This window comes from Plecotus auritus (genome assembly GCF_963455305.1).
Source record: "Plecotus auritus genome assembly, chromosome: 5".
NCBI classification, from domain to species: Eukaryota; Metazoa; Chordata; class Mammalia; order Chiroptera; family Vespertilionidae; genus Plecotus; species Plecotus auritus.
The window spans coordinates 60,447,815-60,472,677 of record NC_137776.1 but is presented as its reverse complement, the minus strand read 5'-3'; the positions used below and the strand labels follow the sequence as shown (position 1 = coordinate 60,472,677).

At 42.3% G+C, this 24,863-nt stretch overlaps 1 protein-coding gene across 5 annotated transcripts in view; it reads left to right on the top strand.

Annotated features, from left to right (window-relative positions):
* Positions 1 to 24,863, top strand: part of UPP2 (uridine phosphorylase 2) — a 35,315-nt gene that overhangs the window by 2,745 nt on the left and 7,707 nt on the right. The window contains exons 2-8 of one of the 5 annotated variants that reach the window (XM_080671264.1): positions 1,176 to 1,275; positions 2,128 to 2,245; positions 8,660 to 8,818; positions 11,536 to 11,650; positions 17,133 to 17,342; positions 17,466 to 17,513; positions 19,559 to 19,705. In XM_080671264.1, the coding sequence (XP_080527390.1) occupies positions 1,176 to 1,275; positions 2,128 to 2,245; positions 8,660 to 8,818; positions 11,536 to 11,650; positions 17,133 to 17,342; positions 17,466 to 17,513; positions 19,559 to 19,705 (897 nt within the window). The remainder of the gene's footprint in view (positions 1 to 1,175; positions 1,276 to 2,127; positions 2,246 to 8,659; positions 8,819 to 11,535; positions 11,651 to 17,132; positions 17,343 to 17,465; positions 17,514 to 19,558; positions 19,706 to 24,863) is intronic. The other 4 variants (XM_080671265.1, XM_080671266.1, XM_080671267.1 and 1 more) reach the window with 4 other exon arrangements.

Below are 24,863 nucleotides of genomic sequence, written 5' to 3'. Positions count from 1 at the left end.
GGAAAGGGGAAGGATGCTTCAGGAACAAAGGCCTAAAGAGGGATTCTCAACTTGGGTTGCACATCACATCACTTGGGAAGATTTCAAAAATATTTTTCAGAGTCTAAATTCAGTGGGTCCTGGGCACCAGTGTTTTTAAACTATTTTTTAAAAAAATATATTTTATTGATATTTTTACAGAGAGGAAGGGAGAGGGATAGAGAGTTAGAAACATCGATGAGAGAGAAACATCAATCAATCAATCAGCTGCCTCCTGCACACCCCCTACTGGGGATGGGCCCGCAACCCAGGTACGTGCCCTTGACCGGAATCGAACCTGGGACCTTTCAGTCCACAGGCTGACGCTCTATCCACTGAGCCAAACCGGTTTCGGCAAACTATTTTTTAATGAGCAAACATCATTGGAAATATAGAAAAACACAAGAGTTTTGTTAAAATGTGTAGAGGCGTTTACATTTCTTCACATAGAGTGAAAAAGTCAGATAGTTCTTGGCAGAGACAGCTTGACCCGCGGTGGTATGGGGTAATGATTATCACTAATGATTAAAGTTGTATGTAATCACTACTATAATTCCAAAGACTGAAGATGATGTGCCTTATAAATATGAATTAGATGGACTTAAGGTCATTTCTACAGCAGCAGTCAGCTCACCATCTTGCATTATTTTATGAGAAAGAGGAAGGACAGTAGCCCAGCTAGGCTCATATAGGCTTCAGGACAATCTTGCAAAGCAGTTATTATTTTCACTATACCCACTTTACAGATGAGGAAACTTTCAAAGAACAAAGGTAAAATAGCTTACCCAAGGCTGCACAATAAGTACATATATGGTTGAACTGGTGGTGGAACCCAGGCATTCTGACTACAGATCCCAGTAGCCTATGGTATACAGCCTCCCATGCAAAGAAAGAAAAGGACCATGAGGGCCAGACAGACCTGGGTAGAAAAGACTGTTACGTAATCTACTGGTTGTAAAATCTTGCTTAAATTTCTCAACTTCTGCAACTCTCAACTTTGGCTCCTTCATTTGTAAATTGCATTTGTTAATACTGCTTACCTAATAGAATGTTTATGGAATTAAAACTATACATAGTTTTTATGGCAGTGTGCAATTTTCATGCTTAAGGTTATGCCCATGTGCACAGAAAATATTAGCCATTATTATTATTACTAGAGGCCCGGTGCACGAAATTCGTTCACGGGGGTGTGTGTCACTCAGCCCAGCCTGCACCCTCTCCAATCTGGGACCCCTCAAGCAATGTCCGACTGCCCAGGTAAGATCGGGCCTAAACGGGCAGTCAGACATCCCTCTCACAATCCAGGACTGCTGGCTCCCAACTGCTTGCCTGCTTACCTTCCTGATTGCCCCTAACCACTTCTGCCTGCCAGCCTGATCACCCCCTAACCACTCCCCTGCCAGCCTAATTGATGCCTAACTCCTCCCCTGCCAGCCTGGTCACCCCTAACTGCCCTCCCCTGCAGGCTTGATTGTCCCCAACTGCCCTCCCTTGCAGGCCTGGTCCCTCCCAACTGCCCTCCCCTGCTGGCCTGATCTCCCACAACTGCCCTCCCTTGCAGATCTGGTCCCTCCCAACTGCCCTCCCCTGCAGGCCATCTTGTGGCAGCCATCTTGTGTCCACATGGGAGCAGACATCTTTGACCACATGGGGGCAGCCATCTTGTGTGTTGGAGTGATGGTCAATTTGCATATTACTCTTTTATTAGATAGGATTAGTGGTGCTGCTATTTTTATTATAATATCATAATAATATTTGCTGCCGAAACCGGTTTGGCTCAGTGGATAGAGCGTCGGCCTGGGGACTGAAGGGTCCCGGGTTCGATTCCGGTCAAGGGCATGTACCTTGGTTGCGGGCACATCCCCAGTGGGAGGTGTGCAGGAGGCAGCTGATCGATGTTTCTCTCTCATCGATGTTTCTAGCTCTCTATCCCTCTCCCTTCCTCTCTCTGTAAAATATCAATAAAATATATTATAAAAAAAATAATAATATTTGCTTCATAAGTCATTTAATTCTAAATGAAAGTTTGTGTCCAATATTCAGGCTAGGAATTATCATAGGCTTTCTCTCTAAATTTCTTCACATCTTTTTTTATATTATTTTTCCCAGAAAAAGTTTTGTTCATGTTAAAAATCCTTACCTGGATTCTATGGATGAAGACATTCTCTATCACTTGGATTTAGGAACAAAAACACACAACCTACCAGCAATGTTTGGGGATGTAAAGGTAAAAGTATTTCTAACTTTAGGAAAAGCTATTGTGTTTCCCTTGCTGATATGTATTTTTTTATTTTCTCATCATAAACTTTACTCATTCAGCTAGTGAAATGTCAGAGGTCCCACTAGGAACTGATGTTCATTCTCTGAAGCAGTTTGGAATGTATATATCTCGAACAATTGTTTTCATTCCAACAAGATATCAAGGTTCCCAAACTAAATCTAATACATGCATGGTTATTGGGCTGCTCTAGTTCCTAGAGATAAATACCATTTTATTGACAATACTGCTGGGTGCTGAGAATTCATTATGATTCAGTTCACTGTTTAACATCTACTAACATCACTAATTCACATTTTATTAAATCATGGCATAACTCAACAAAATTAACAATGCTATTTTGAAAAGAACTATTATTCAGTATTTCATATTATTAAGGTTTCTGTTATTTCATAAGAAATGTTATGAGAAAATTGTTTATGGAATATTGCTAGGGAAATTGTACTTCTCTAATATTTACTGTACCTTAAATATATATGTATGTAATAAAAGCAGCTCATGGCCATTATTTAAAATTGGGAAAATATAAAAAAATAAAATAATAATTTTTAAAAATACACCTTAAAAAAACTCCTACCACCAAAACATAGACATCAACCTATTTTCTTTTCCCCCAATCCTTTTTAATAAATAGATTTTAAAATAGTTGGAATTATATAATTGCATCCTAAATTTTTTACTTCACTTTATGTAATTAACATTTCCCCCATATTATGTCATTTTCTTAGAGACACATTGTTTATGGGTGTCAAGTGACTGAGCCACACATTATATAGTCTACTTTTGACCTTTATGTAAAAGTATTTTCTATTATAAACACCATTGAAATGGATATTTTTGGACCTGAAACTTTTTCATATTTAAATCTATTTGCTTGGAATTATTCACTTAAGTGGTAAAAGGGAATACACTTTTAAAATAATTTTTGTTTTTCAAAAGGCCTCTGCCTATTCACAGTCCCACCAGGAGAGAATCATGCAGTTTTCATCTAACTTTTACTCCCTTCTTTAGCAATTACAAGAACGAACAAGCAAGCAAAAAACCTTTCACATCCACTGACTCAATCTTTGCATTAGCCCTTTTAGGCAGGGTAGCAGATATTTATTTATTTCCTCCATAAAACAAGGAAATTGAGTCCAGGAAAGTCAAAGGAGGTTAATAAGGTACAATATCCAGTGGCAGAGCTAGGACTTGGACCACGCTTTCCCAAGGTTCTTACCCACTGCACTAGGTGGATTCTTTGAGTCACAGTAACTGAGAATAGTCCACTAATTAGGAGGGGTCATTGAAGAAAGGGGAGGAAGAAGAGAAGGAGGCTAGAAGGAGAAGGAGGGGAGAAGGAGGAGGAAAAAGAAAGGAAGGAAGGAAAGGAGGAAGGAAGGAAGGAAGGAAGGAAGGAAGGAAGGAAGGAAGGAAGGAAGGAAGGAAGGAAGGAAGGAAGAAAAGAAGGAAGGAAGGAAGGAAATGAAAGGAATGAAATGAAAGGAAGAAGAAAGGAAAGGATAAAGAGAAGAAATAAACCTATGATATTCATTAGCAGAGGGAGCTAAATTGCTTCCTCCCCTCCCAACTCTCCTAGGGCACAATGTTTTGAGGGTGTGGGCTGATTTGACATGACCCACCCCTTTCCCCACTCCCCGCCAGTCTGCTGCTCCTAGCCTTTTAGAGGCTTCTCTCCATATTAGCTTCATCTTCTCAATGTAACATCTCTCCTTACTGATGTTTCTGATTATTATGCTCCAAGAACCATTGATAAAGGCTATCTATGATACTCATTGACCAGACTACCTGAATTCAAATGTTAGATTTGATGTTCATGACTCACAGTGATGTTCCCAGGACCATTATTTGGGGATATTCCAATTAATTAAAAGACTCATAATAATTAATAAACCATGGTACACATCTAATTAATAAATTAGAAAGACTCAAGATAGATTTTTGAGATAGGAAGTTTTCTATTATATACATATCTAGGTAAGTATCTCTCATCTACCATTTATGGAGTACTTTCCATGCATCAGACTCTGTATTAGGCATATGAGTATGGTATATCATTTGAACCCCATAGCTACTAAGATAGTTGTTATTATCCCCATTATACAGATGAAAAAACTGAGGCTCAAACATATATGTAGTGTTATAACATATATACCTGTACATGTATTATAAATGTATTATTATAAATATGTTACAGCACTACATCTACATATCTGTACATAAATCTATATCTATATATACCTATATCTATCATCTAGCTAACTATAACTGTAATAGGCATAACACAGTTGGTAAGTGAAAGAGCTGAGATTAAACCTTAGGTTTCTCTGATGAAAAAAGTAATGGCTCTTCTCTATTTGAAAAAAAGGCACTGCATTTTGGTGCTCTAAATGTTAGTTTCTGGAAAATCATTGGGGTCAAAAGCTTTGTTTTAGACATGAAAATAATGTCTAAAACATAAATTTCTCTCTCTCTCTCTCTCTCTCTCTCTCTCTCTCTCTCTCTCTCTCTCTCTCACACACACACACACACACACACACATGCAGAGTTGCCTCATCTTTGTTACAATCCCAGGAAACGAGTCTTTACTGCTCCACCTGACTAGATTTTCATCAGCACTTATTCTCAGGCTCCATCTGTCAGAACCACTATCCAACCTTAAAAACTCACTGTCCACCTGGTGTCACTGCCTTCAGCAGATTTTCTTTTGAGTAAAAGGGCATACTCTAGTTTAGAACCTGTTTTGTCCTACCAGAGGACAACTCTATTGATTGGCCCATTTTGATGGATAGTGGGCAAAAGTGTGTGTGTAGATTGGGAAGTAGTTCTAAATAATCAGAACTGGCTCTTTAACCTATGCCAGGATTCTTTTAGAGGCAGCAGGTAAAGTCTGATTTATATTTACAGATGTTTTCTCAGAAACTTGCCTTTTTTTCAGCCACATTCTTATCTTTGAATGAGAACATGCTAGGTTCAATATCTTAGTTCTAGTTAACTCCAGGGCAGCAATCCTAGCTAAGAAGAGGGAGCATAATCCATCAGAACCTGAAAACTCAGGCTTGCCTTCACAGAGATGATCTTCATTATTAAAGCATTATCTTCCAAGGAAAGGAGAAGTATGGGTGTATAAAACTTCAACCTTAAAGATTTTGACAATTATTCCTATTTTCTTACTATATTTTTTTTAAGTTTTCACTAGCTGGTACTGCAAACTATCAGAGGCTTAGCACAATGTAAGTTTATTTCTTATTTCTATCAAGTACAAAAAAATGGGTGTTCCCAGTTGATACGTGGCTTTCCTCCAACTGATGACTCAGGGACCCAGGCTCCTTCCATCTTGATGCTCTGTCACCTTTGAGCAGTGACTTACAAATTTTCTCTGAGTGTCAACACCCATCCAGCAGATGGGAGAAGACAATCTGTAGGATCATCAATGGGAGATTTCTATGGGCTAGGACTGGAAGTGGCACCCATCACTTTTGCTCACATTCTAGTGGCTGAACTGAGGAAGATGGCATTATCTAATTGGAAAGGAGGCTGGGAAGTAGAGTTTAGTTGTATTCCCAGAAAGAAGGAGAAATAGCTTTGGTGACTTTGTCATACTGACTGGAATGCATCAAAATTTAAAAATATAGTGGAGGAGCATTAGACCTTATCTACTCAAACTCAACCTCCAATATGTCTTTTATAAAATTACTATCATAACCTCTAATCTCTCCCTAGAAATTTCAAGCAACATAAAAAAGAATTTACCCTATAACACTCTATAATACACATTTTAAAAGTGTTTATACGCCTTTGTAAACATACATTATTCCCAAGATGCAATAGGACCAGGTTAATAACAACATGGCAAAGGTAAGTCTTTTGAGATATTAGGCATATTTGAAAGTCAGTTAATACTGGCAGCCTATAGCAAAGTACTTAACACATTTTTGTAGTGCTTCAGACTTCTTCCAATGCACTTTTATCTTCTTTGTTAAAACCAGGACAAATGATAATTTCATTTGGACATAAATCACAGTAAGCATCTCTTAAGGTCAGTGCTGGTTGGTGGTCCTCAGCCATATTTTACTTCTCATTAAGGCAACCAGACTTAAAATTGTGGCTGGGGGTGATATTTAGTATGTCTGATTTAAAGGTAAGGCTTCAAGAATGAAAATCCTCTGTCTATACCTATTATCTTTATGTCACTAGAAGCATTCAGAAATTCCTGTTGATTACAGCAATATCTAGAGTTCAAAGAAGAATTCAAACTGTAAGCTATTCTAACATCTGTTTTTGGTTTTATGGTCAATCTGAATAGTTGTAATTTACATTCACTGGCACCACACAATGAGGTTATTTTCAAACTACTGTATTTTGGAACACACACACACACACACACACACACACACACACACACACCATCTTTGACTTAGAACTTGAGCTTAGTCTTAATTGTCCATACCAACAGAGGGAAAATTTTTTAGAAGTAATCAATAATAACTTAAAAACTCACATTAGACCATGGTCGTACTCTCTTTGCTAGCCAGCCTGTATGCTGTATGACTCACTTCCACTGCAGTTCATTACCAACTTTAAGCCCCATCAGGGAAACTCATCAGAAGCCACAAAAAAGACAAAAATGAGGATAGAAGAGAAGCAGAGGGCGGATAAAGGGATAATTACATCCCATAGTTGAAATTGGAATATTGCTAAATGGAAACAGAACACATCATGTAACCAGACCACCCAATACTCATAGTAAATCATTTGTGAATGGGGGTGCCTACTCTACAACCTCAGTTCGGTATTTCCTTAGACAGATATTCTTTCTCCCTGTGTGTAACCTCACCAGTAATCCTTCTGATCCTCTCTGTCTCGTGCTGCCCACATCAGTCAGGCACCACCAACTGCCCTTTTCTCACTGGACTTTAACCAGCTTCTTTTGTACTAAGGTCTGCAATACAGAAACAATAAACCAGCTCAAGAGCAGGGCCAGGAAACGGCTACACGATATGACAAACAGTACTTCATTTGTCGAATGCTCAGAAGGCACCTGGCCTTGTGCGATGTCCTCTGCCATAGTTGACCCTATTTTCTCCTTACAAAACCATCCAAAGGGTACTGTGTTTTCTACGTTGGAGATGACAATCTGAGGCACATTGAGATGACATGGGAAACACTATGCAAGTTGCTTAGCCAGTGATGGGGTTTGGGTGCAAAGCCAGATTTATCTCCAAGGGCAGGCTCTTCACCACTGTGCTGCCTTATCTGTGACTGAGCTTCTGCAGGCTCTGTGCACCTCCCCGCCTAGCTTAGATGCCCTGATGGCTGTGCTTCCTCGGGCCTCTGACACCTGCCGCTGCGCATCCTCCCCACTGCTGACTCCTGGTACCCACCACGCTGGAAGTTCATCCATGCTGCTGGGATGCCATTCTGATCCTCTCCCACATCCACCTCTCCCATCCCTCATGGACCTTTAATAGGCTATTGCACAAGTGCCTCCAAGACAATTTTATAACCATATTTTATTAGATGCGATACTCTTGACTGCCATGCCTGTTGTAATTTCAGAGATGTTAAAATGTGAATAAATCAAAACCAAATTATTGGAGCTGATGAAATGCTGTAGCGAGATTTCCAGTCCACAATAAGGCTTGTTCCAGGAGAATTTCTTCTGAGTGAGAACTTGGGAAGTTTTTGATGTGATTATTTTTGTAAAGCTTTAAGCTAACAGCACATTTTACAATAAAAACTTCTGACTGGGGATGTGGGATGAAGAAACATATCTAAACCTCATAGTTCCCCTTTTGCTATGTGATTTGCATTCCCCATGCTCAGTATTTACTTACCAAGCATTTAGCCTGCTAATGCCCAACAGGAGGCTGCTGATGTCACCTGTGAACTAAAACACCAGGAAGCAACACTTGCTTTGATTTCGTGATGATCTTTTTCTTTACTAATTAAGCACAGCAAACTGTGTGTCTTATTTACAGGTCAATGATGCAAATTAGTTAACTCAGGTACATAAGCCATAATATCTGCACATACTTTTTAAAAAATATATATTTTATTGATTTTTTTACAGAGAGGTAGAGAGAGTTAGAAACATTGATGAGAGAGAAACATCAATCAGCTGCCTCCTGCACACCCCCTACTGGGGATGTGCCCGCAACCAAGTTATATGCCCTTGACTAGAATCTAACCTGGGACCCCTGAGTCCGCAGGCTGACGCTCTATCCACTGAGCCAAACTGGTTAGGGCTCTACACATACTCTTAAGTTACTAAAAAATAAAGTAAAATCATTAACATTGAAAGCTGCCCCTCGGTTCTGATCCCAGTCATTAAGGCATGTGATTGCTACTTTTTATTAACAGTTTGTCTGCGTTGGTGGGAGCCCCAACAGAATGAAAGCATTTGCAGTGTTTATGCATAAGGAGCTCAGGTTGCAGGACAGCGGAGAGGACATAAAGGACATCTGTGCCGGGACAGACAGATACTGCATGTACAAAATCGGCCCCGTGCTCTCCATCAGCGTAAGTACTCCACGCCTGCACTCTGGTAGCCATCAGGGCTCGCAGAAAAAAAGGGAGCTTCTGTTACTGGGGTTCTTTTCCCCTCCTGCTTTGCCTTCTCACACAATTAAATTAAGTTTCCAGGTGCGACATTCTTTTCTGGAAAAAGTCCCAGGGGTAGAACATAGCATTCGGTGTCACTTTAGTTTATTAGTTACCACTTAGCTACTCACATTAGGGGGGAAAAACCCTCAAAGCACACTTCCTCTCTTTAGTTTGTGACCGATTAAGCCACCAGTAATTTCCTCTCCTCTGTCCCTTCTCCAGCTTTGGGAATGTTGAGCTTTAAGTATACGGGGGCCAATTTTCAGGATTGCCAAAGGCTGCCGTCTAACACTGCAATAAGCCGGCTGAAAAGCTGGTAATGCGTTTCCACAGAGCTGGGGTGAATTGCTCCCCTGTATTTAGACTATGCTGACAGCTATGGACATATAGTGTCCTAAGACAAAATGGAAGTGGACTGACTTGCAGTTTTAAGGAACACATGGACCACTTCCCTCCTGGACTTGGTAGCACACCCAGAGGGCAGTGGATATGTATGTGCACGGAGCTTGCCTTTCTAAGTGTGTCTCTGCCACGGGGCTGTATTCTGGAACAATAAGTGTGTCACATGGCTGGACACTGCAGTCCTCATAAAGGGCAGAGCCAGGCTATGGAACGAGGAAGAGTCCTCTGCAGAGTGTGACATTCCAAGGAGCCGAATCATACGTGACTCCTGCACCAGAGAAGAGCCAGCAACCCTTGATTACTCTAAGTACCTGGTGAGGGAGGGATGGATGACCATGGCTGGAAGCCTGGAGTAAAGAAGGGAAAATTACCCAACGCCCAGGGGGCCTCTAAGTTGATCTCCCCTCTGGGTCAAGAATGCTTAAACTTGCTTTGGGCTCACATGAGAAAATCAATTCATTTGTTCATTCAACAACTATGAATATCTACACTGGAAAGAAACTCAATATTGTTTGATCTAGGCAAATTTTGTCTTACTAACTTTTGTTTGACATTTAGACTACAACTGTCTTTTTTTTCTCTTGCACAATGAATGGGTGAGAACAAAAAATAAGGTTTCTAAAACTGTGAAATTATTGTAAACAAGCAGTAAAACTTAAGAATAAGATATAAAAACAGCAGTAAATGGATCTTGCGGTCTGGTCAGGAAAAAAGAGCTACAGAATTACAGATCACGCCCAGAGGTCAGACAATTAGAAATGGGCCCCACTAGGCATACAGAGGATTTCCAATGTAGGCCCCTTCTTTGAAAAGTCTTTCCAGCAGCTGAGGTGTGTGTGTGTGTCAGAGACAGAGAGAGAGAGAGAGAGAGAGAGAGAGAGAGAGAGAGAGAGAGAGAGAGGGAGAGAGAGAGAGTTTAGCAGAAACACACAAGCCCATTTGTCATTTTACTACCATGTCACATAATAAGTGATCATTATAAACCTATCACATATCTAATTTAGAAGGAACCTAATAGATCAACTAATGGTTCATTGCCTAATGTACAGCTGAGCAAATGAGATTTAGAGAGTTTGCTGTTTAGTGGCAGAGTCAGTGCCAAAGCCCAAACGTGTTCATCTTGGACATACAAATTAATTCAGGTTTGACTCATGTCTCCAGGAGACTTACAATGCTTTTGGAAGTCAGGACATATTCCATGGAAACTGAATATGGGAACCTCAGAGGCTCAAATTTGTCATGGTTTCATATTCTTGATGACGAGAGGGAGGGAACTCAGGTGAGGACACCACGGTCCTGGCTGCAGGGATTTTCCTGATTTGCTAAGGAGACAATTAGTGGCAGACCTCACCTGCTGCGAAGATGACCCTGGTGCTTCCAGCACACCAAGTCTCTGTGCCCACGGGTAGAACTAGGACACACGTGACCATCTGAAGCGAGGCTGGGCATAAAATGGCCTCTGATTCTGAACTCAGCTCCAGCCACTACCAATTCCACATGAAGGATAGTTCTGGAGAGTTATTAGAACATATTGATCACCAGGAGTTGCCAAATCCTCTTGTTGACCCCTCTTTTGGTGACATTGACTGTCCCCTTCCAAAAGCTGAGGCACACCGGGATTACCAGTATGGTTGTGACCTGTTGCAATTTACCCTCACCTGCACATTCACTATCCACTCTACATTGTTGGATCTGGATGGAACCCACGTGTCTATTCCGTATGTTCCAGAGCTCACACAGAATTAGCAGCAAATGAGCAAGGCCACCTGAGAGCAATGCCGCGGATTTATAATTTCACTTAGTGTGGTGGAAAGGGATGACCACCTGGCAGCCAAGTTTGTATTTCCTCGATATCAAATCAACCTTGGGAAAAAAACTCTATTTCGCAGGCTCAGTGGAAAGAGCCCAGTGGGGAGACGAGCAGTGGCACTGCCCTGACACCAGTACACCGTGCCATCGTGGGCCACCTTCGTTCTGCTCCCGATGACCAGGCTGCTCCCAGCTTGCCTGGCAGGGAGCTGCCGCTCGCTGGTCCTTGCAGATGAGCACATCTATCAGCGTGTCATGTAGGCGTCCGTTAGAGCTGACTTACGGTTTCCCCAGCTTTGGCAAAGTCATGATGATTATGTAAATTTCTCTGAGGGCTGTCAACTTGTAATGAAGAAAGAAAATATGTCCTGTGTATATATCAGTTTGTGAGATGTAGAGTGACGTTCTCTTTCTCTCAACAGCATGGCATGGGGATCCCCTCCATTTCGATCATGCTGCATGAACTCATCAAATTACTGCACCATGCCCAGTGCTGTGATGTCACCATTATCAGAATGGGCACATCAGGGGGAATAGGTGAGATGTTTGATTTCTACTGTTAAATCCCAAGGATTGTTCCATGCAAAGCAGCTGCCAAAATACACCAACATTCCCCGAACCCAGCAGAAATCCAGATGGGCTAAGGAGTGTCGGGAAGCTCAGCTTGAGGACATTTAAAGAAATTAAAGGAATATTTTCTTTTTATCTTCCTTTTTTTTCCCCCTCTCCATGGAAAACTGGAGTGGACTTGGGTGTTCTTGTGAGGAAGAGTGGAAGAATTGCTAAGGAATATGTTTTCAGGATAAGAGAAAGTTTTGAGAGTTACAGTAAATTCTGAGGTGTTGAGATTTCATAAGTGACAGAAACAAGTGCTTTCAGGTAAAAAGAAACAATCACTACTAATTGCCTCATTTGTCAGTGAAGCACACTTCATAGGAAAACATTGTTTTCAGCTCATGTTGGTGACTGCATCTTTTTTCTTGGCTGTTTCTTTTCCTCGTCAACACACCAGAACAGACCATGCTGGGCCTTTAGGGAAGGGCCAGTTAGAGCTTCCTCAGGTTTTCCCAGAGCTTCCCCTCTCCCTGCCTCCTGGCTGGTCAGGCCTCTGGGCAGGGCCTTCTTTATGCTTCCACCTTGAGCTGAGGTCAAGTTATTTTTTCAACCTGTTCTTCAGGAGCAGATCATGTGAGGGGTCATGTCACCATGTGCAAATACAGACAGAGCATTGTAATTAGAACATTTGGTTGACAGAGTGACAGGGCAGAATGAAAATTCTGAAAAGGGCTGAGATTTTTGTCTGAGAACTACACATTTTTGGAGCAAGAAGAGACCTTTAGAAATCCTCAAACAAAAAACTAGAGAATGACTTGTCTAGGATCATGGAGCTTCAGGTGGCTGGGCCATGCTTCCCCAAGAAACAGACATATTTAGAAAGACTGGGCTCTTCCTACAACTGTGGTCCAGGAATAAAGTCCACTCGAGGTGCTCAGAAATGGGATTAAAGTAAAAGGACTTCTGTAGATGTCCATCCCGACAGAGGAGAAGGTTAGCATCAGTGTTAGATGAGATATCCTTCCTGATGCCTTTCTTTTGGCCTCTGAAAGATCTTAACTAGGATACACACGTCCTAACACATCTAAATATTAGCAAGATATCATTTTGATGCCCACATTTTCAACTTCCTTCTCAATCATTTTCTTACTAGAGGACCGGTGCATGAAAATTCATGCACAGGAGGTAGCGGGGGGGGGGGGGGGGGGGGTCCCTCAGCCCGGCCTGCCCCTCTCACAGTCTGGGAGCCCTCAGGGGCAAGAGGCAACCCAGCAATCAGGGGAAGGCGACACCCCATCAAACCTCTGTTGCTGCCACTGCCGGCAGTGCAAGCCTCAGCCAGCCCTGGTTACCTGAGCCTCGGGTGGCCCTGGGCGGCTGGGAAGTCACCATCTGAGGCTTGCCTGCACCTTGGGCTGGCCTGGGCAGCTGGGGGCTGAGAGGACTTGGGGACTCCAGAGGCAGGTGCGCGGAGCGGCCAGGCCCACCGGGGGCGGGCCCAGCCTTGCCGCTCACCTGCCACCCAGGCGGGGCTGAGGGAACTGGGTGCCACCATCTTGTGGCTGTGGGCGCCACCATCTTTGAGGGCATGGCAGCCAATTAGCATATTCCCTTCTTATTGGCTGTGGGCACTGCAATCTTTGAGAGCGGGGCAGTCAATTAGCATATTCCCTCTTTATTAGATAGGATTCCTATTCCTATTCAAATAATTCAAGGAGCCACTTGTTTGACTTATTTAAAAAGTGTCGGGAGAAACCAAGATGGCGGCATAGGTAAGCACCTAAACTGCTGCCCCGCACAACAATTTCAAAACTACAACTAAAAGATAGAACAGACACCATCCAGAACCGCAGGAAAGCTGGCTGAGTGGAAATTCTACAACTAGAAGGAAAGAGGGAAGCTCACGGAGAAGGAGCTGCAAAGAGCTGAGGTACGGAGACACGCGCGCGCAGAGAGGAAGGGCGGCAGAGTGCCTGGCTGACTTTCTCTGGCGGGAGGGGGAAAGAAGCCCCCGACTGCACTGAACCCCAGTTCCGACTGCACTGAACCTCAGTTCCGGGTGAACCCCTGTGGACCCAGGCTCATACAGGGGGAGTTTGGACTGTCAGGTAGAGAGAAAGGCACACGGAGACTCGGAGACTCAGGGGAGCCACGGCGGCAGGGGTCTGGAGGCGAGAGTGTGCACAAAGACTGACTGCGGAGGTTACCACAGGCTATCCCTAGTGGAAGGGAGTGGGAAGCTCCTGGCAGCACTGAACCCCAGCTCTGACTGCACTGAACCGCAGTTCCGGGCAAGCCCCTGGGGACCCATGCTCTTGTGGGGGGAATCTGGACTGTAAGGCGGAAACTCGGGAACCGCGGAAGGCAGAGGTCTGGAGACTCGAGCGCAAGGGCAGGGTCGACGGGAAGCCAAGACTGTCTGCCCCGCCCTGAGACTTCATCCCTTCCAAGCTGAGCACAGAGGCTTTTGCAATCTGGCAAGGCTAATCCTATAAGGCTGTCTCCAGCACTGAACTTCTCCCAGCGTAGACACAGCTGATCCTCACAGCCAACTGGCCTCCAGGTCAATTTCTCCCAGTGATACCAACAACAATCAAGACTTAACTACAACAAGGCTGTACACACAGTCCACAAAGGGGTACACTAAGAGTGTCCACCTCTGGTTAACTGGGGAGGCTGACCCACTGGGCCATATAGGAAACCTAGCACACAAAGCTACTCTACCAACTCAGGAAAGCAGTGAAAAATGGGGAGACGAAGAAACAGATCACAAATGAAAGAAATGGAGGAAAACAAATAACTGGATATAGAATTCAAAACCACGGTTATAAGGCTCTTCAAGAATATCCTAGGAAAGGCCGATAAATATAACGAGACCCTCGAAGATATGAAAAAGGACCAACTAGAACAGGAGTGGGCAAACTTTTTGATTCGAGGGCCACAATGGGTTCTTAAACTGGACTGGAGGGCCAGAACAAAAGCATGGATGGAGTGTTTGTGTGAACTAATATAAATTCAAAGTAAAGGAGCAGAGGGGAGAGCAAGAGAACCCTCCGCTCTTTCGGCTCCGCGGGCCGGATAGAACAGCCGAACGGGCCGGATTCGGCCCGCAGGCCATAGTTTGCCCACGGCTGAACTAGAAATTAAACATACACTGACTGAAATAAAAAATATTATACAGAGACCCAACAGCAGACTAGAGGAATGCAAGAATCAAGTCAAAGATTTGAAATACAAAGAAGCAAAAAACACTCAACCAGAAAAGCAAAAAAAAAGAAAAAAGAATCCAAAAAGTTGAAGATAGTGTAAGAAGACTCTGGGACAACTTCAAGCATACCAACATCAGAATTATGGGGGTGCCAGAAGAAGAGAGAGAGCAAGATACTGAAAACCTATTGGAAGAAATAATGACAAAACTTCCCCGACCTGGTGAAAGAAATAGACTTACAAGTCCAGGAAGCGCACAGAACCCCAAACAAAAGGAATCCAAAGAGGACCATACCAAGACACATCATAATTAAAATGCCAAGAGCAAAAGACAAAGAGAGAAAATTAAAAGCAGCAAGAGAAAAACAGTTAATTACCTACAAGGGAGCACCCATACGATTGTCAGCTGATTTCTCAACAGAAACTATGCAGGCCAGTTGGGAGTGGCAAGAAATATTCAAAGTGATGAATAGCAAGAACCTACAACCAAGACTACTCTACCCAGCAAAACTATTATTCTGAATGGAAGGTCAGATAAAGAGCTTCACAGATAAGAAAAAGCTAAATGAGTTCATCACCACCAAACCAGTATTATATGAAATGCTGAAAGGTATTCTTAAAGAAGAGGAAGAAGAAAAAAGTAAAGAGAAAAATTATGAACAACAAATACATATCTATCAACAAGTGAACCTAAAAATCAAGTGAATTAAAAATCTGAGGAACAGAATAAACTGGTGAATATAATAGAATCAGGGGCATAGAAAGGGAGTGGACTGATCATTCTCAGGGGGAAAAGGGTATAGGGGGTGCAGGAAGAGACTGGACAAAAATTGTACACCTATGGATGAGGACAGTGTGGGGGGAGGTAAGGGCAAAGGGTGGGGTGGGAACCGGGTGGAGGGGAGCTATGGGGAGGAAAAGGAGAAACAATTGTAATAATCTGAACAATAAAGATTTATTAAATTAAAAAATAAAAAGTGTCTGACCCACCAAGGTCAGTCATCAGAGCCCACCTTGGGTTCCTAGGTGGATCTCCTAAATTAACCCCATGTTGATCAGTACTGAAATTTATAAAAACCCAGAAGGATATGGCTGTGCTTTATAAAAGACCAGATAGTAAGTATTTAAGGCTTTGTAGTATGGAAGCAACAATAGATAACATGTAATGAACGAATGTGGCTGTGATCCAAGAAAACTTTACTTACAAAGATAGTCTGAATTTGGCCCATGGATTGTAGTTTGCAGATGTCTGCCCTATGGCAATTCTATGGAAGTATTCACTCATTTGTTACATTTTTATTGAGTATCTATAATGCGATAGGCATAACGCTAGAACTGGGGAGACAACAGTGAACAATGCTCTTGACTTTATAGAGCTTATGTTTAATCAGGGCCATAGGCAAACAAAAAGTAATTACAAAAAGTAAGATGAATGTTAGAAAAGGAGTCTAGGGCATTGCCAGTGTATAGTCCCTTATTTTGGCTCTAAATAGAAATCAGAATGGGTCAAAAACTAGGTCAAAAGCTGGCCGGGGGAAATTTACTCTCACCTACCTACGCTGCCTTTTTATCCCCCCTGACCCCCTCTTGAATTCAGACCTTTTGAAGGAAGTGACCTAAGCCTACACCTGAAAAATGAGTTGGTGTTAGTCTGATGAAAAGGTGTGGGGAGGACAAAAGAGCATTCCAGCAGGGAGAAGAACAGTCCAGAAAACGGTTTCTCAAGTCCCTGTGACTTAGTTACTAAGGCCCATGAGCAAGCCAGACTTTGTAGCCCTGGAAGGTCAGCCAGGAGGCCTAATTTACATGGGGTCAGAGAAGGGAGGAGGGTAATGTGAGGAGAATCAGAAGGAAGGGGGGATATAGATGCAAAGAAATTACAGTAATCAAGGAGATGCAGCGAAGATTAAATATCAAGTAGTCACATCATTTTAGGAAAGCTACTTGCTGGCAGGCTCATTTATTTTATTCCTGACCTAATTTATTCAAATTTGAGCCTGAAGGCCAATGCTAATTTGCATGTCCAAGAGTCATGTTTGTCTTGAAATCTAAACCCCGTCACATTGTAAATGTGAATCCGGGAAGACAGGACATGCAAATGCCTGTTCTGAATGTTATTATTTAATTGCATTTGGAAAAAAAATAATTTAAAGGATGGAAAGAGGGAGAATCATTAGCAGCTAGCATTAATTAATGTTGGCAGAATTGATTACATACTCTGTGTCAAAGTAACCACTCATTTATTCCCGCATCCCAGGGGTCGCACCGGGGTCTGTGGTAATAACAGACACAGCTGTGGACTCCTTCTTCAAGCCCAGATTTGAACAGGTTATCTTGGACAACATTGTCACCCGAAGTACTGAACTCGACAAGGAACTGGCGGAGGAACTATTCAGCCGCAGCAGGGAAATTCCCAACTTCCCAACCCTCATTGGACATACGATGTGTACCTATGATTTTTATGAAGGTGAGATGAATTTATAAATTGTGAAAGAAACTCTTTGTTATTCAAACCCATAATTTATATTAAAACCTTCACTTTAGAAATTTAAAAGTTGGGGATTTAAACAGTCTTTTTAACTTCCTACAGCAGAGGAACGTAAGAATATAACAAGCAGCAGAGAAACACCCATAGTGAGTATGTATTGAGAGGGGGTTTAATCCTCCAAGAACAAACTGAATACCAAAATGCAATTAATGATGTTAGTAAAATCTTCTCTCTGTTAATGCCTTTAATTTCTACTGATGACTCTGGGAGAAGGGGAATATGCTGATTCTGTGTTTCTGCCATTTTGGGGTATGATCACCTACAGTGCAAAATGACCTGGTACTCAGGAAAGAGTGGGACCCAGAAAATATTTAGGGGAGGAATTCCAAAGGGATGGGTGGTACCAAAGTTACCCTTTTTTCTCTCTGCGACAATTAAAGTGTTCCCAGGTCAAGTTGAAGAACAAATTGAAGGTGACTGCTAAGTAGCTTTTGTAACAAGGGATGAGAAGCCAGGAGAATAAAGTGTCAAGGGCAGACCCTGCTCATTCCAGAAGAAAGAATCTAACCAGGGGTGGTACCATTCCTTGGAGGGCATTCTAGAAAAATTGTAGTGTGGTTGTGTTTTAGTGTGTTCACCAAAGTACACATTATTTCATTTTAAATTATTTTTCTTTGGATCAAACTTAGGCTATTATATTACAATTTTAAAATTATGTATGGATATAGGCTGTAGTATCTGTAAATGTTACTTCAGGTTAGTAACATTTTATTTTATAACCTATTATTATAAAACAGGAGGCATGTTGGGTGTGATAGGGTTGAAACTCTCTGTCATAGACTGCTGGCTGCTTCGTTGGGAGGGTCAAGGGTGGGTATAAGGCAGATCTTACAAATGACAGCCTGTTGGAGCCCCTATTTTCTTTGGTCTGCACAGAATTTTTAAAATGTGAATCATTTTGCCAACATTTATAATTTCTTGAAATTTCACATGAAAATCCATAGTTTGGGCTCCTTGAAATAACATAGCATTAAAAATTTTAAATAATGCACGGCAGCCTGGCAAGCCCAGCTGACACCCAGGGCTACATTTAATGAAGGGGAGGGAGGCTGCACCCTTCAGGTCCTGCAGACCTCACTGACACCACCTGCTTGGCTTCGGGTACATCTAAGTTGGAATTGACTTAAATAACACTAGAGGGGTTAGCAGGCAGCCTTAAGGAGGAGGGAACAAGGGGAAGCAGACAGCCAGGGTGGAAGTAGCCTGAAAGGTCAAAAGGGAGGAAAGTAAGCCAAAAAAGAGGACTGTGCAAATAATGATGGTGACAGAGTGCTGTTGGCCTCCCTGCTCCAACCCAGGCCATCCTTGGGCATGTGGTGGGGAGAAGTCTGTTCCCAGAGCCTGCAGGGTGGAGGAAGAGTTAGAGCATCAGAATTTTTTCCACCTCTTTCCAGCCCCACTAATTGATACAAGTGAGAGTAAGTGATAAATGAACACTGAGAGCATCATAGAAGGGAAAAGGTGATCACCAAGGGTGGCAGGCAGCTTAGAGCTGTGTGGCAGAGAAGAAGGTGGACATATTGGTACCATTGTCATGATGGGTAGATGGAGAGTTGCAGTGTCCAAACCATGGTCCTGCTCCTCAAGGAGCTCAGAGCATCACTAAGGTTTGACGTCTCTTCTCCCCCAGCACCTGGCCCCGGGCCCTCCCCCAGTCACGGGAGCCAACCCAAGATTTTCCTCGAAGGGCAGATCTCTCAGTGACCCTCAGGTTCAATGTTTCCTCTTTGAAAGTAGCAAGTAATCTCTGGGGTGACAATTTGGCACTACGTGAATATCTTGTAACCCAACTCGCTTTTACCCAATGATTTTAGCCTGCGTTACAAAATGATGATTTTCTAATTCCATTATCCCTGGGCACAGTGCTGGCTGCCATGGCCCATCAATAGCCACCTGCCCCAGAGCCGGGGCACTCAGCACTGTGGAGACTACCCTCTCCATAGGAGACTCTGGAGTCGGGCACAGCCCTGCTCCCGGTCCAGTGATAGGAAGACTCGGACAGTGGGTTTATCCTGCCTGGGGCGCAGGCTCAAGAGTCAGAGTCAGCTGCGGAGCACTCAGCTGACAGCAAGCCTCTTGGTGGTGCCGCTGCCACTGTCCTCATCAGGTTGCTCACTGCTCTCCATCTCTTTCAGGCCAGGGTCGACTAGATGGAGCCCTGTGCAGCTTTTCCAGAGAGAAAAAGGTAGATTACTTGAAGAGAGCATACATAGCTGGTGTCAGGAATATTGAGATGGAATCTACAGTGTTTGCAGCCATGTGTAGACTCTGTGGTCTGAAAGGTAAGTTCTTCATGAATGCCTAGGGTGCAAGTCTCTTCTTTTATAAAGTTACTTGCATTCTGCAGGAGAAGAAAAAGCTATAGATGCCTTTAGGTTGAATGCATGCCTTACAATTGTTTATAATATGGATTATCTCACAACGTCTTATGAGTGGGCAGATATTATTCCCATCATGCAAATGAGGAAGCCAAGCCTTAAGGGTCAAAAGCAAGTTGCCCAAGGTCACTAGCTAGTGGGTTATGTAGCTAGGATGTGACAGAAAGTTCCGGGTAGTGGCTGCTATTTTCTATTACAATTTAATTTATCAAGACATGACACAACATATTTCAAAGATAGTCCACCAAAAGACAAAATGTGAGTGGAGTAGTGGTGTGTTTTTAAAGTTAATTTACATGCATTTTTGCTTTTTCCAACTTTCTATTTTGAAAAATTTCAATAATACAGAAAAGTTGAAAGAATAGCTTAATAGATACCTATATGCTCTTTACCGAGATTCAATAATTTTTAATATTTTGCCACATTTGTGCATGCTCTCTAAATATATATATACACATATATATATATAGTATTCATATATATGTATGTGTATGTATATAAAGCACCCCTATTTGCCTTTGCTCCTGAATCATTTATAAATGAATGCAAACATCATGCCACTTAATTCTTATACCTCAGCATCATTTCCTAAGAATAAAAATATTCTCCTAATGACCACAATAGCATATCAAAACAAAAAAGGCTAAAAAACATAAAATAAGTTTTATAACATCATTTAACATCCATCCCATATTTAAATTTTTCTAAAAGTATCTTTTATAGAATTTTTCCTTAACCAATATCAAATTAACTTTATATATTATATTACTTGATTGTTATATCTCTGTAATTATTACATCTAGAATATTCACCTTACTTTTCTTTTTTCTCAAGACAGTAGGTTTCTTTTTGTTTGTTTGTTTGTTTGTTTTGAGTCTAGGCTGTTATCTTGTAGAATATCCCATGTTCTAGATCTGCCTGTGTGGTTCATCATGGGGTTTCACTTGCTCCACTAGGCTGCATTTTTCTTGTAAAGTGGAAGTGAAGTCAAGTGACTTGATTAGATACAATTGTATGGCAAAAACACTTCAGAGTAATGGAAACTCTCCATTGCACCACATCAAGGAGATGTAATGTGAGGATGTTCCACTATTAGTAATTTCGAGTTGCATCACTTGGTTCAAGTGGTAACTGCCATCTCACTCCATTGAAAAGCTAAAGTCTTCTCTTTGTAAGTAGCAAGTAATCTCTGGGGTGATAGGTAATCTGGCACTGTGTGAATACCCTGTAACCCGGCCATCTTTTACCCAATGATCTTAGCATGGGCTGCAAAATGATGGTTTTTCTCACTCCATCATTCCTCCTACGTTTATTAGCTAGCATTCTTCTTTAAGACAAACTTTACATCCTCACACACATTTCTGCCTTTATCTCTTTTTTTTCCTTTTTGGTTGGGATGAGTCATTGTTGTATTATGGATTTTGTTCAATTCAATGTGTTACAAACGGATCTGTCATTATTTTTTTGATACTCAAATTAACCAAAATTTGGCCAGGAAGAGGCCCCTCTATTGCACTCCTTTTTTTTTTCTTCCCTTTTAAATAAATCTGTTAGCTCTTGAGAATTTTCTCACTTTCAGGCACAACAGGATGCCGAGGCACTGGTTGCATTTTCCTTGCCTCAAGTCTGGAATCAGCCATTTCTTCAGCAAGTTCTTGTCCCTTTTAGTGGAGAATGATATTCACTCTCCACTTACTTTCATTTTTGGTGAAATTATTCCAATAGAAATACCAACCTTGGACCAGCACCAAGAAAACTTATTGAAGTAAAACAAATTTTCATGAGCACTAGTCAGTATAACTATTCTTTCTGATTTTTAATTATTTTCATAGTCATCTTTTAGATTTAATTTTTAAAAATTTTTTTCGATGGAAGAGAGTAAAGCTGCAGAGTGAGTAAAGTATTCTTTATTAAGTTGACTATGAAAGCCTCAGATCTATAGCATAATAGCACCAACTAAAATAATGGTTTTGATGTCCAAGAAAATGTTCAAGCAACTTTTTTAGAATTTACAGTTTTGCATTCCACACAGGGACTATCTTTTTTTCCAGAAAAAAAAAATCCATAAAATATGTCCAATGTGTTTTATAGTGTGTCTAGAGTGCATGGCACAATTACAAGGCTGGTTTTTAAATCAGATTTTGACTGATAAGATTTATCTTGATCATTTTCTTCCTAAACAAAGAAGGAGTTTCTTCTGTGCATCAGCAAGTGGCTTGAGTGCCAAGCCCTGGGTGTATAGTAGTGGACTCCACAGATAAAATCTCCGCCTATGGAACCTAGTGAGAGAGACGAACAACAAAGACTAATGTCTAATAACTTAGTGATACATCAGATGCTGAAGAGTGCTATGGCTAAAATAAGGCAGGGAAAGGAACAAGGATGACCAAAATAGGGAGGAAACCATAATTTTAAGTGGCATGGTCAGGGAAGGATGCACGGAGAAGATGCCATTTTAGAAAATGCCATGTGGACATAAGGTTATGAGTCTGGGAAACGCAAATCTACGGCCACGTGGCAGGAGCATGCAGGTGTGTTGGAGGAACTAGGAGGCTGGAGGGGAGGGACAGCAGTGGAGAGTGGCAGGAGATGGCAGGTGCAGGTGGTGTGGTCACTGTGAGGAGTGTGGCTTTCACTCTGAGCAACACGGGAAGTCATTGCAGGGCTTTGAAGAGAGAAGTGGCCAGGTAGGACTTAAGTTTTAACAGGACCAGACTACCTGCTAGGTTAGGAAGAGCCTACTGGGTGAAGGGCAGAAGCAGGGAGAAGAATAAGAGGGCAAATGCAGCAGGGTGGGAGAGACCGTGGGCCAGGGTGAGGGCAGTGGAGGTGGTGAGCAGTCTGAGTCTAAGTACATCTAACAGCAAATCTAATGGAATTTGTTGACAATACCATGTGAATGTTGAGAAAAAGACAGGACTTAAGAATGATATCCAGGTTTTTGGCCCAAACATCTGGAAGGATGGAGTTGGGAGATAGAAAATTAGGTGAGGATTTGGGACTGTAGACATCAAATGGAGGCTAAGCAAGCAGATGGATTTATGAATCTAGAGTTTAGGCAAGAAGTTTGGGCTGGAGAAGTAAAATTGTGAGTTGACAGTGTATAGCTGGCAATTAAAGCCATGTAACCGATGAGATGACAAAGAGAATGAGTATAGAAACAGATGAGAAAAGGCCCTTGGTTAGAAGTTAAGGGAGGTGAGGGAGATCCAGGAAAGGCGGCTAAGGAGGAGTGGCTGGTGAAACTGGCAGAAACACATGGAGAGTCTCATGTCCTGGCGCCCAGAAAAGAAACCCAGTAAAGAGTTATAGCTCAATAATGCTTCATTCGATCACACTGGAATTTTTTTTAATATATTTTATTGATTTTTTTACAGAGAGGAAGGGAGAGGGATAGAGAGTTAGAAATATCGATGAGAGAGAAACATCCATCAGCTGTCTCCTGCACACCTCCTACTGGGGATGTGCCCACAACCAAGGTACATGCCCTTGACCGGAATCGAACCTGGGACCCTTCAGTCCACAGGCGGACGCTCTATCCACTGAGCCAAACCGGTTAGGGCCACACTGGAATTTAAATTCAATATTCATCCTTACAGTCAATCAATATGAATATACAAACAAAATGTATGAGGTACCTTTTCTAAAATTACATTTAGAAAGCCTTTACAGTTCAGAAGAAGAGATTAATTGTAGAACCACTATCCTTAATTACTTCCATCTCTCAGAGCAGTGTACAAGCCAATCTTTGTGCTATTTAGGTGGAGGATGCAAATGCATCCTTGTCCTCTTTCAAAGGTCATCATTAAAGCCCCTTTCAGAGAAACAATAGCATCTGATTTTCTCTGCACCAGTTAGTGAGAGTGGGAACCCCAGCTGGGGCAGCTTGCCCCTGCCTAAGAGCAGCCCGATTACACACAGCCTACAGGAACACCTGGATTCAGGTACTTCTGTTCCAGGAAATGCTCTTCACATTTCTTTATTATAGAAACAACAAGTGGACACTTTGAGTCACAGCTTCACCAATATGCAAACGAGCAGAATTTAGGAACCAGTTTAAACATAAAATACCTACGTACAAACATGCTATCCTGATATAAGTTTGGTGATGACCTTCAGTTCTTTCTGAAGAGGCACAAATTAACAGCCAAGGAGACTCAGGCTTGTGAACCCTGGAGTCAAGTCTGTCTCTCTTAGAAAATGTTGCCAAAATCTCAGAGGAATTATTCTGTTATGAGGATTTTTCTGACCTTGCTGCAAGTCCTTGACCTTGCTCTCGGCCACCTGCAGGCCCCTCCTGGATTCTTTCCGGTCTGCTTGATGTAGTTCCTGCCACCTGCTGCAGTTTTCTTTCTCTGCTGCTGTTGGTAGCTGACTTTCGCCTGCCCACAGCTCTCGGCAGGCCACTGCTGCAGCCTTGTCGTTGAGCAGAGCCCTCTGGGCTGCCAACCTTCGCACTAAAGGTTGCATGTACCTCTGTGATTCTGAAGTTCTTTGGAGTATTTCTATCTGAATTTCTTTGTGGTGAAAACTCCACTGATTTGAAAGCTGAATTCTTGGTACACTGCCCCAAGAACATAGACAAAAGCCACATGCATATGATGCTACCATGTCCCTGTCTTTCATCACTTCTTAAGATCCTTCCCGCAAAGCGTGAAGCGTGGAAAAGCTCTGTGTGAGCTAGAAAAGCTTGCTGAGGGGAAGGGCTGAGGGAGCCTTCACGAGCAACTGTTTTAACATAGAGAAAGTTGGAGAGGAGATCCCAATGGTAAGCAACAATGGGGAAATATTTCTCACCTGGCACCAAGCTCAGGGCCCGGCTGAGCTGGCCTCCCAGGCCTGTTCTTCATCCCCATCTCACTCCCACTGTAGTAATGGTTCAACTGACCCTGTCTCTCCAGGCAGCCTTTTCTTTTCTTTTCTTTTCTTTTCTTTTCTTTTCTTTTCTTTTCTTTTCTTTTCTTTTCTTTTCTTTTCTTTTCTTTTCTTTTCTCTTTTTAATTTCTTTATTGACTAAGGTATCACATATTTGTCCTCATCCCCCCATTCCCATCCCAAACCC